This window comes from Parasteatoda tepidariorum, chromosome 8 (genome assembly GCF_982258835.1).
Source record: "Parasteatoda tepidariorum strain Cologne lab strain chromosome 8, Ptep-v5.0, whole genome shotgun sequence".
Taxonomy (NCBI): domain Eukaryota; kingdom Metazoa; phylum Arthropoda; class Arachnida; order Araneae; family Theridiidae; genus Parasteatoda; species Parasteatoda tepidariorum.
The window spans coordinates 62,326,758-62,339,316 of record NC_141762.1 but is presented as its reverse complement, the minus strand read 5'-3'; the positions used below and the strand labels follow the sequence as shown (position 1 = coordinate 62,339,316).

Sequence of the window (12,559 nt, the reverse complement as noted above, 5' to 3'; positions counted from 1 at the left end):
TAGTGTCTATATGGGTGTAGATGTTCCACAGTGGGGATGTGGATGTCTTGGTAGGCCTGGCTTGGTGGGGTGAGCTCCGTCTCTACGTCTTTTCTGTGAGTAGAGATCTAAGTAGATTCTGAAGTTCTGGATCCTTGAGAAGCTGCTGCGTTTCCTTAAATAACAAAAGGAACCTGGTTGCTTTGTCTGTGGTTTTGATGGACTGGGAGGATCTGCTTCTTGGTTTTCTTTTGTGTCTTGCACCACAGCCCGAAAAACAGGCTGGGTGCTTACCTAGGCAGTTTACGCATTTAGCTGGCTCGTTCTGTGGTTTTGTACAATGTTGGTGCAAGGCGGATGCGGAATTCGTATCGACCAGCCATCAACGGGATTCTAACCCGGTTAACCACATTAAAAGGGGAACGCTCTGTTCCTTGAACCATTGCTTCTCAATGTTATTAAATTAAGAAAAACATGTTTATTGCTTTTATCTCATTAGAGCAGAGATTCACTGCATATAGCATCATTTGGCGTGATGATATTGATCGCGGCTAACTCATGATATTCGAAATTTACCGCTATCACGAAATTTTCTTCGCCACAAATCTTTTTCAAAAGGATTTCAGACACATATTTCTTACAGTATCGGTTTTAAAATTGCTTAGTAATGGTGAAATTTTAATAATCACCAAATATATCAATATAATACTTAATAGCTAAATTAGTAAATTTCTACCTTTTGTATAATCCTTCAATATTTGAGTTTTGTGTGAAACGGATTTATCAGTAGGAGCAAATTAATGTCGAAATTTTAAAAACAAATAGAATTTTAATAAGACCGACTTTGGAGCATGCCCATTTATCTTACTGGGGTTTCCAATTCACATGAGGCGGGGGGCCGCAATTAAAAACACAAACCAAAAGGCGGGCCGAAACTTTATAAAAATTTCATATCGGACTCTTTTATGTTTCAAGAAACATTAAATATTACTGTCAGATTTTTACCAAGTTGTACAAAACATAAGTATTAAATTTCAAGTTAAAATAAGAAGTAGATTTTTAAAAGTATTTAATTGCATATTAAAAAATTTGGGCTACAATAACTTTAATGTGCACCTATATATTAAACAATTAATGTGAAACAGATATCTAATTGTTAAGATATAAAACTTTAAAAGGGTAGGGATTGAAACTTACATAGTAGCACACAAAGTGTTCAATGAGAAAATTGAGGTTTGTCTGCTCCAACCACCAGTGAATAGATATTTACAAAATTTAAAATTTACAAATGTGTGTAAATATTTTCGTCTAAAATGAGTGGTTTCAAGAAATTAAATCGGAGAATTTCTTTGAGAAAATTTCATGCTAAATTATATTCACAAAATAGGAAAAAAATGAAATAAAAAGGGATTATTTTTGTATTTGAATAAATATTTTCTTGGATGCAAAACCTGAGAAATAATTATTTTTTGCACCGTTGGTATGTTAAATTTCACAGAAAAGATTAAATTAGGTTTTTTTAATGAGAAAAGTATTTTAAACCCATATAGATTTTTTACGAAAATTGTCCTAAAAAAATGACAACTAATATATTTAAGTTTGCGGGTCGCAAAAAAATGTTTCGCGAGTCGGATGCTGCCAGCGGGCAGCCTGTTGGAAGCCACTAATCAATCAACTTCTTATTTACTTCTTATTTATCAACTTCTGTTTAAAATATTTAAAAGTGGTAGTGGAAAAAGCTCTTTAAATTTTAAAATTCATTAAAATATTAATGCACTAAGCTTTGCTACCACTGAAAAATGTATTCTGAAACTACGGAAATCGTATTGTAGAATTATTATTAATACTTCACCAATTACCATAATACCAGTACAGTACATATTATTAATTAAGTGTCATCTGCGTATTGTTTCCCTAAATGAATTTCCAACTAACGATTTCTTTATAAGTTTTGCTCTATAGAACATAACTTCTTTTTTTAATTCGAATTAATATACGATACTTAAATTAACTAAGCGCTATTGGTATCAACAGCATGGTGAATAATAATATTCCTAATATTAATAAGTATATTTTTTCATTAATTTTTCTTTTCAGTGGTGAGGTCTTTTTTTTTCAATTTAACAACGTTAATTAAGCATCATTAAATTCAATAACAGTATGACAATTTTTTAAGGTTCCACTAAACGAGTAAGAACCTTTACTCCATTAAATTTACCATTTAGCTTATTTCAATGTGCGTATATTATCTAAATTAATTAAGAATCATTGAAGTCATTAATAAAATGATGATTTGTTAAGTTTCTCCGAAGTGAATTAGTAACACTTTCCTATTGATTTTGCTATTAAATGCATGTTTTTTTTTTCAATTTAATTCGTAGGTTTTAAATTATATTAAGTTTTAAGGAACACATTTTAAAAGAATTTTTTATGAGAAAAATAAAGGTGATATCAGATATTTGAAATGGTAATTTGGTGACGTAGTGTACGAATCCTTCCTCGTTAATGTTGCTCATTGAATTAATCTGACATAGTGAAGAAAAATTAATTGCAATGACAACGACTAACGCTTCACCAATGAGAAAATAATTTTAAAAAAAGACAAGATAAAGGCGAAAGGAAAGAAGTTATGATCGCCTTTTTAGGATCACTCGTTACCCAATGGACAAATGCTTTTTCATTTTGGATTGACTCCGTTGAACGACACAGAATTTTAAATCATGGGTTGCAAAGACTGTCTAGATCACTGTTTCCCAACCTTTTTTGTACCATGCCCCACATAAGCCTTTCTAAAATTCTTATGCCCCCCCTATGTAACATAGATAGTTTTTAATATTAAAAAATCGAATTGTTCACTTGGGAAACTGTTAGCGAAACAAAGTAAGTAAATTTTCAGAACATATAATGAAAAACTAAAATTCAAATTCGAAATAACTTTAAGATTCTTTATACAGATTAAGTCTTTATAAAGATTTTTTTATAATAATTTAATATTCTAATTTAGTGAGATTCTTGCCCTTGATGCTTGCTGCACGTAGATTTTATCTTAGGTTCCAATTTGATTAGCTTCAGTCTCAAGTCTGCCCGTTGTGTTATATCCAGACGATTTCTTTTTTTTTATCAATAAAATCATTTACAGCAGTAAATCCACATTCATCTAAATATGAAGATGGAATCGGTAACAATAGTTTTCTTGCACATTTGATTGAATTTGGGTATTTGTTTTCTGTTTCCTCACAAAGCCATGCCATCACTCCTTTCATCTATACATAATAATAAACGCGGCTGTGTGTGTGTCTGTAATCACAATATATCGCCCCAGAAGCTTCGCCCAGGCACGAAACTCGGCACATAATTGTGTTTTGACATAATGAAGAAGTATTTTTTTTTTCTTTTTCAAAAATTTGGATTAGTTTTTTAGTTATCAGTCATTTTGTAAGAAAATCTATGTTTTTTCGTTTTCAAAGAGCCATATTCTAAAAATTACTAAAAATGCATATACTTTTCTCCACTCATAAATGTATGCTAATGCGAACCTTACAATTGAAATATTAATTTTCGACAACTTAGACCAGGGGTTGCCAAACTTTTTTGATCATCGACCCCTGTATAATTTTTCGAACTCTCCATCGACCCCTACAAACGTAATTTTCTTTTAATTAAAATAAAACTCTATTAGATACAGTGTTTGTACATTTATTTTATGATTTTAAACATTTATTAAAGTAATAGTACATTGTGTAACAATAGTTTTATGAAAAATATATTAATATTGAAATTTACAAAAATTGGTCAATTTTGTAATTTTCGTAAAAAAATACAAAGTGTGCTATAGTTTTGTCGCGGACTGTACTAATCCATATTATTAAAGCTTACCTTCTTTTTTGTGCATTGATAATTAAAATTGATATCTTAACCAAACGAATGGTTTCATCGAAACAATAACTAATTATCCAAAACTATAAAAGTTTTAATAATGACACTGCAAATATTCAACACAGTTTGCAAAAATAGCTGAAACTGCGTATGATATTTGCATTTGTAACGTCAATGCTCGTCACACGTGACATTTGGACAAGTGCACATATGCATATGACTTATAAACTGCGCTGAGTTCGTGCCACTGCGCGGTGGAACGTAAATACTTGTTTCACCCCAATAAATATACGTCTATTAATTTATGTTTTATAAAGAAACTGATATTGAGTCAATTATAAAAAAAATTCACAAATTTTACATACTTAATTAGGTATGTGTAATTTGCGTATTGAGAACTGTTTTTTTTTAAACCCACAATCGACCCTTCCGATTCGGATCGACCCCCATTCGCCCCCCTGTCTCAGATCGACCCCCGCTTTCGTTAAATAGACCCCTGGGGGTCTATATAGACCACTTTAGCGACCTCTGACTTAGACCAATGATATACGAAGGAATTAATAATTTAATTGTAAGGTTCGCATTAGTTTACATTTATCAAAGTGGTGAAAAGTTTAACTTTTGTATTAAAAAGGTGGCAACATATTCGATACGTAAATAGAACGCTTCGCTTTGATATATTTGTCGCTGCTCATAATTGTTATATTAAGTTTTTCTTCTTCTTTCCACGCTTTTTTTTCCTAAGCGAAGACGATAATTTTTGTAGCAATATAGAAATAGAAATTGATACCATAAAAAAATTATATAGAAATAGAAATTGATACCATAAAAAATTAATTCGTTTTCGTGTTCTTTTCATGTATTTAGTATTTTAGTTTTTTTATAAGCGTTGTAGCTATATAATATATAAAATAGGAATTTAAGACAAAATTGCAGGACAGGAAAACTTCAATTGTTCACTAATCTTCAGATTTCCTGCTATGTTTTAAGAAACTTTATCTGTGAAAATCTTTAGCGTGGCGGACAGCTGGCCGCCTTAGGCGGCTAGTATTAAATAAAGTTCTAACTGACTCATCATTTTGCATTTCTGCAAGTTTTTCTTGATATATTTGATATATCAGACAAATCCACTAACATGGACTGCAGCACCCATGTTGGAAAATAAATTTGCTTTAAATCAGAATATCTTTCTTTTAAATCAGCCGATAGAATTTTCAGATGATAGACAATAACAAGTAAAGCGGCATCATTTACTTCACATTTTTGGAGCCAATGAAACTGTTCAAAGTTTTTGTTGTTAATATATTTCTGACATAACTCAATAAGGGTAATGAAGCCGAATGTCTTCGCTTTTGCATCAGCAAGAGTTTTATTTGTTCCCTGAAGTTTATTATTTAATATATCCAGTTTTTCAAAGATATTGGCTAAATAAGTCACAAATGCTTTACCATCGACTGTAAACAGATACTTCATTTCAGATTTGTCGCTTGAAAAATCCCTAAGTCACATAATATTTATTGACCGCAATTATTTAAGAATTTGCTTTTTTTCTTTCGATTTTGTCACCGAAATCTCGCATTGCATTTAAATGGCCCAGATCAAAAGGTTTAAACTTATGTCGAGTCCATTTTTGAATTGCCCCTCGGAGGGGAGTGGGCCCCACGTTGGGAAACACTGGTCTAGATTGATGCATGTCATCGGATTGGTTTTCAAATCCGGCCTATGAACGTGTTTCAAGAAGGCGCAAAATACTTTTCCTTTTTCAGTATTTATATTTATATTGAAATCACCGTCAAGTGAGTAATTATAAGTTAATAATGAAAAGAATATAAAAATACTTTAAGTTATTATTATGTAAATACTTTAAAAATGCCTGCTAGTGAAAATAAAAAGAAAATCAGCAGCGGTCACCATAACGACGCATGTAATGACGACGCATGCGCACTGTTTACTATTACTCTTGAACACTGTCGAAAAATCTGATGACGTCCAAGTAAGTTCGCACGCTATCAAACCCAAAATAACACCCATTTTGCCAATGGGTAATATTAATGACCATGCAAAAAAGTTTTTTTTAGATAAATTAAAGTTATAAGCTAGTAAATGTCACTGATTTTATCTTTAAAATATTTTAAAAGTTGAATCGTCTACTGTAAAAATTAAAACAATGGCTAAAGCTTAACCAATCAGAAAATCACCTTTACGTTTTTCACTAGAACGGTTCGTCAAAGAATGTTCTAATGGCAACAGTGACCTTCCTTTTGCTTCGAACTGTCTGTATGCCAAATTTCATGGCTTTTGGTTGATTGGTTTAGGAGTCTATAAAAGACGCACACACTCACAAACTGGCATTTAATTTTTATCTACACATTGTCTAATTAAAATTATAATAAATGTTAAATGGGTGACCTGAAACTCAAAACGCGCAGAAACGTGCTTAATGGATATAGGGCTTACATTTACTCTTGGATATAGATTAGCAAAATGTTTCAGTGAGTTTTTTTATTAGTTTATACTAAGAGTATTGCGCAGAAAAGTTTTCTAAACCTTCTGTGGCCTTATCTTTTTCATTGTAAATTAATATTAAAATCTTTTCCATTACTAAGCATGGCAGAATTTGTTGTATAAATATTCACTTGTTTATTCTGTTGCTATTATCTTTTCTTATCATCGCTTACTAAATTCGCTAATTATTTAATAAATTAGTTTTCGTAGATTTGTATTTCCCCATGCCAAATGAAACTGTCTATGAAAATCAAATCACTAACGTGCAAATCACAGCAAACGTATACCCATCGAAGACACAAAATCCAATCGCTTTCTCCGATGCCCTAAACTGAATTAGTGGTATTGTCTTATGGCTAACAACTACAGACGAAACTCGAATAAAAGATGATTCATTGAATTGTATTCAGTGAGTGAAGAATCAAAAATCAGAACGGTCTTGCGAGGGCTGGAAAGATTCGTTCTTCCCAACTCACATAAAGAGATTAGCAGGCGGTAACGTAAGTACTCCTCTTTTAAAATCTTTTTAATTTGGGAGTTTCCATATCCAAACAATATTGGAAGCTCTCAATAAAGATTTAGATGTCGCTTACAATACAGATGATCTTACCCAGGGCTAAAGAGAATACAAGGGCTAGTTCACTCCGCTCTTAGAGCTGAAGCTACGATTTCCCTCCTCATGACGTCACTGTGTCCACGGATCTCGGAGATCGCAAGCAAAGATATGATAACTTTGCATCTTTCTCTTTGTAAAAATAAGTTAGACTTTTTCTGGTTATTAGCCTTCAAACTTTACGTAATTAACACATTATTTCCGCTCATAAACATAGTTGGAAAAAAACTTTCTTGGTTATTATATTAAAAAAAATACCATTTTAAACTTATAAAAATGTTTTGCTAGTTGGTGAAAATGACACGATAAATACTTAATTTTAAAAGTTCAGTTTTAACTTTAACTATTAAGAAAAATGAAGGCATATATCGACACTTTTTTTATCTACATATTCTTTTATAACGATAAGTTAAGTTAAATTTAGAATCCCTGATTTTCAAATATGTCGTTAATAGCAATTTGTTCATACTCAATCATTAGGAAACATCAACCTTAAACGCTAATTACTGAAACAAAATAATAATTTAGGTTCATAATGACATTAGAAATTTCACAATTGTTTATAGACATTTAAATTTACGATGATACAATTTGTAGATATTTAAATTGAAGAGAATATAATTTTTAAAAAAAATCATAAATATTTAGAATAACTACATTAAAAAATATGTTATGAAATTAGGAGAATTTCAACTATATACTATATATTTTATTTATACTTTTTACTTACATTTTAATTTTCTTTGACTTTATCTATTTTTTAATTCTTTTCACCTGCCTTTCTTTATGAAGTAACGAGGTGGTTTCTATTTAGATAATGAATTTTTATAAAAGTTCTTTACGACAGAATAAACGTATTGCTGTTTTATATTAACTGTGTCATTTCGGAATCCATTCTTTACATAGTTGTTCATTTACTTTAGGGAACACGCGAAAAATTATACTTTTTCCTTTTGTTTTTATATCAGAATTGTTGCAAGTTGCAATCGCGCAAACTGGCATTTCGATAATAGTTTTAAATTCTTGTAAATTCACTGCAAAAACTGAGGAAAGTCATTATAGAAAATAACAAATGTCTTAGAATATCTCGCAAAAAGAAATGATCCAATATTAGTTAGAGCTAGTAAGGCCAAACGCTCCGTTCTTGAAGTAAAAGGGCGAGCTTTGCGCCAAAGTGACGTCACTAGAGTGACGTCGGAGGATCGGCGCGGCGAGAGATACTTCAAAGGAGTGAACCAGCCCTTCTATTCTCTTTAGCCCTGGATCTTACCACTCATCGGTATGCTAATGTCGTCGCGGACAAAATGTTATCGCCCGAAATGAAAGTTTCTAAGCTAACTAAACAACTTTTGTCTCAGAGTCTCATAATCTAAGCAAGTACCTATGACAATCTCGGAACTGTAGGGGAGAGTGGGGTCAATTGTAACATTTTTCATTTAACTATTTTTAACTAACAAAAAGTCCAATATATTATTAGTATTAATTGACAGACGAGAAAAGTAGACTATTGTCTACTAGAAAAAAATACCTTATTTTAAATGTTATTATATTGGTTATTAATAATTTTTAACAGTCGTGCACTTGCTACAATTCCCCACTTACGGGGTCAATTGTAACAGTTCATAAATTCAACTAAAACATAGTTGATTACACATATTATCATAGTTGTGATATATTTTTTTATTGATCAAAATAGTAGTGATGTTTTAGGAGTAAAAATAATAATGAGCAGAGACCTAAAGGGTTAAAATTTTAACTTTAAGGGATTAAAAATTTTAATTTATGCTGTGAAAGGTGAAAAATAAAATAATGCGCATGCAACATAATATAAATGATATAGGAAACTATTGGTGGCTCTTAAAGAGTTAAGTAATGGTTTGTAAACATAAGATTATTTATTTTCAGCTGTTACAATCGTCCCTTTACTTATTGTTACAATCGTCCCCAAGACGCCATTTCAGCTTCATTTGTTAAAAACAATGCTAGTTAATTAACAAAACAAATGTTTTTTATTGAAATGTTAATTAAGGTGTCCCCTTACATATTCGGTTAATAATTTTTATTTGTTTAAACAAAATTACTTTGTTACAATATAATATTCTAATACCAAAAAAAGTACTTACGTAGCGGGAAATATCTTTTGTGATGTAACTCTTTCAAAAGTACATAAAAATGTTTGCCAGCATGGGTGTACATGTAGATTTATTAAATACACCTTGTGCGCCACCTAGGAACCAAATCTAGAACCCGACACTCGAAATTTTTGCTCTGTTACAATCATACCCTGTTACAATTGACCCCACTCTCCCCTACTATTAATTTCAGTAGCGCAGAAATGAAATAATATCCCAAAAATGGATGTTGTTTTTTCATACGAATTTTGGAAACTGCACAAGAAATGTTTTCCTCTATGCAGCTACTCAAAAAAATGTGCCAAATCGATGCAATGGGCCATATCGATAGCCAGTTTTATAGTATCTTATTGGCCGATCAAAAAATGCAATTTAAATCTGTTTATTGGTTTTCTGTTTATCTGTTTATTGTTAAAATGCAATTTAAATCTGTTTATTGCGCAGATTTGTCAGTCCTACAAAAGAGTAACGCATCTCAGACAAAAGTTTCTGATGATTTCGTCTGATTCGCAGCAAATATAGTACTAAAATTTTAACTTACGGAACAAACATTTAAACTCTGGATTTTAATCTGCACCGACCGTACACTGAGCTCTTTATTGTTGTTAGACAACTAATTATTGACGGTGATTTTCTAAAGAATCTCTATTTATTGGTTGATGTAAGAAAATGATTAATTAATCAATAATCGAAGTAAACTAACATCACGTTGAAAAATCACAAACAATAATTTCCCAAATAACTTAACAGTTCGTTATATTCAACTTAAAATGCTACTAAGTGCTAGTAATTCACTGCGGAGACGGAGGAAAACGTCTATTATTGACATCAATGATTCTTAATTAATTTAGATAATATATGCTCATTGAAATAAGTTAAAAGACAAGATTAATGGAATAAAGGTTCTTATTTGCTTAGTGGAACCGTAAAATGATTACTGTGAAAAATGATTCATGTTGATAAATATATCTTAATATAATCATATGAAAAAGATAACATAAAATGACTTTTTAAAATTCTTAACTCATTTTACAACCGGATAAAAAACTTTTTTTCATAAAGTTGAGTTTTAAAGTTTTAAATTTTTTAAACGATAAAGAAAATACCAAATGTGCAAATTTATCATGATTGTCTTTGTAACTTTAGCTACCTGGTTTTAATCTTATTAGTTAAAGTGAATTCTACTAAAATATATACATATTTTACAATCAACTCATTTTTCCTTAAGAGGTTTAAAATTGATAAAGTAACAAGTTACTAATAAGTAACGGTTCAAAGGTCAATATGCTAATTCTACGTTGTCAAAATAATTGTAATAGAATGCATAAGAAAGATAATAAAAATAGTTTAAATTCTAGTTTTTTACTCACTAAGGAATTCCATAGGACAGAAGATGCTTTCCATTGAATACGGTCTGAACTCAGAATGTAGACACTCAAATACGTTTAAGCTAATATTTAATTGGCATTCATTATAGCAGTCCTGAAACACAAAAAAACATGATTGAAATTCATTAAATTTAGTGTGTTGTAAAGCTATTCTCTAAGCATATTTGTTTAATAGAAGGAGATAGATTATCTCACTAAATGCCTTTAAATTAAAGATAGATATCAATACAGCCAAACTTATTTAAATTTACAACTCCTAAACAATTTCAGACAAATTCCCATAAAAAAAAACTGCCATTCCGGATCATATTGTTAAAGAGATGAAATTTCTTGTCGTCCGAGGATGGTTTCATGAAAAATTAATTGAACACTCTATTTCGTACGGGGAGAGTAAAGAAGAAAATAATTAGTGTATCAGGTCTGAACAATACTACAAAATCATGCACAAAAACTGAAAGGCATATGACGAGTCAAATAATAAAGCTAATAATTTATTTGTCTATTTTTTATTATTTGTTGCTCTTCGTACTGGATTTACGTTTTTAAATTAAGCAAAACATATTTTATACACTTCATTTCATCAGAATAATGATCAGCGGTTTTGAGGACTTAGCATCATGATAGCCATGTTTTAAGGCTACACAACCACACAGAAAATTAACTAAAATTATATCGCCGAAATATTCTACTACCGTCCAAACTTTTCTCTCGATTATTCCAAAAAGTAAAGTAAGACAACGAAAAACAATAACATAAAATATCAAATATAATAGTAGCAAATCATAAAGTGAAACAATATTATGATGAACGTTAGATGATATTACTTTGTATAGAATCTAACGTTGAGAAAAAAGCAAATTTTTCTCTTTCCTCGCATTTCTCATCAATTCGAAATTTCTCTTATTTTCTGATGTTATTCAATGTTATCTGAAACTAGAATAACTATGAATAGAATAAATATGTTGATTCAGATAACTTTAGGAATACTAATTTGGAGATGTATTCCACCTATTCTACCACTTTTGTGCTAATCATCGAGTTTATCTTATTTAGCGAATAAGAAATCATTTATATGCATGAAATCTGTAGCCTTGCATAATTTCACCCCAAATGAGTAATTATGTACCACCGTAAAACTGTCGTTCAAAGATATTGTCTATGGTATCGAGTACCTAAATTTACATTTGCTTTTACTACAATTACTAGACTTACATAAATTTACATTTAAAATTCCGACGTGAATCTAACCTTGACTAGTCGGAAAACATCACACAAACCCACTGTTACTATCTCTTCATTGCATGATCTCTACTCCAAGCTAATCACTGGCAACAGCAAGTTACCATGTGTGGAAAAGATCTGACAGGCCTGCAAGTATATAGACTAGCATTTGGACTCGGTGTATCTTGAAGCTATGGTACCAGTGGTTTACAACTTCTGAGCAACTTCTGAACTTCTCAACAACATTATAAACCTAAAAGTTTCCAAATTGCGAGAAATCCTTGAAATTGGTAATGAAAGCCTCAAAAGTGAAAAAACTCTGCTTATAAATACGTTCAGCTTCTGCTTAAATGCTAATTCTTCGTTTTAATGATAATTGTAGATATATTCCTACGAATTACTATAATAATATATAAGAACAATCCTGTAGTTAGCAGATGTATAGATAGATCTTTTGTTCCATAAGCATTATATTTTTTACTTTAGTGTCCTAGCTATCCTTTAGATAAATTGACACGTCTGCTGTTTATTTCAACTTAAAATTTGATTAGAATTTTTCTTGAATACAGAATTCATGTTTCGACAATTTTCTGTGAAGGAAATCTTTTCATTTCCCAGTTGTAGGATGTTCATTATGTGGCAGCTTATAAGCCACGGCGGTATAAATCAGGAAACTGGAGAAAAGTTACGTTATTCGCGTTTTTCTTAACGCATAGCATTACTGGTATGCTTAAAAATAATACATATTTTTTTATTTATTTCCCTTTTTAAATTAATATCCAATAAAATTAACATAGGAATCTAAAGCATGTCGATTGTGTAATTTTAAGTAATTATGGTTGATG

At 30.8% G+C, this 12,559-nt stretch overlaps 1 protein-coding gene across 1 annotated transcript in view; it reads right to left on the bottom strand.

Moving 5' to 3' along the window:
• LOC107447884 (uncharacterized) overlaps positions 1-12,559 on the bottom strand; it is an 82,587-nt gene that overhangs the window by 9,394 nt on the left and 60,634 nt on the right. The window contains exon 19 of the mRNA XM_071181291.2: positions 10,476-10,587. Within this exon, the coding sequence (XP_071037392.2) occupies positions 10,476-10,587 (112 nt within the window). The remainder of the gene's footprint in view (positions 1-10,475; positions 10,588-12,559) is intronic.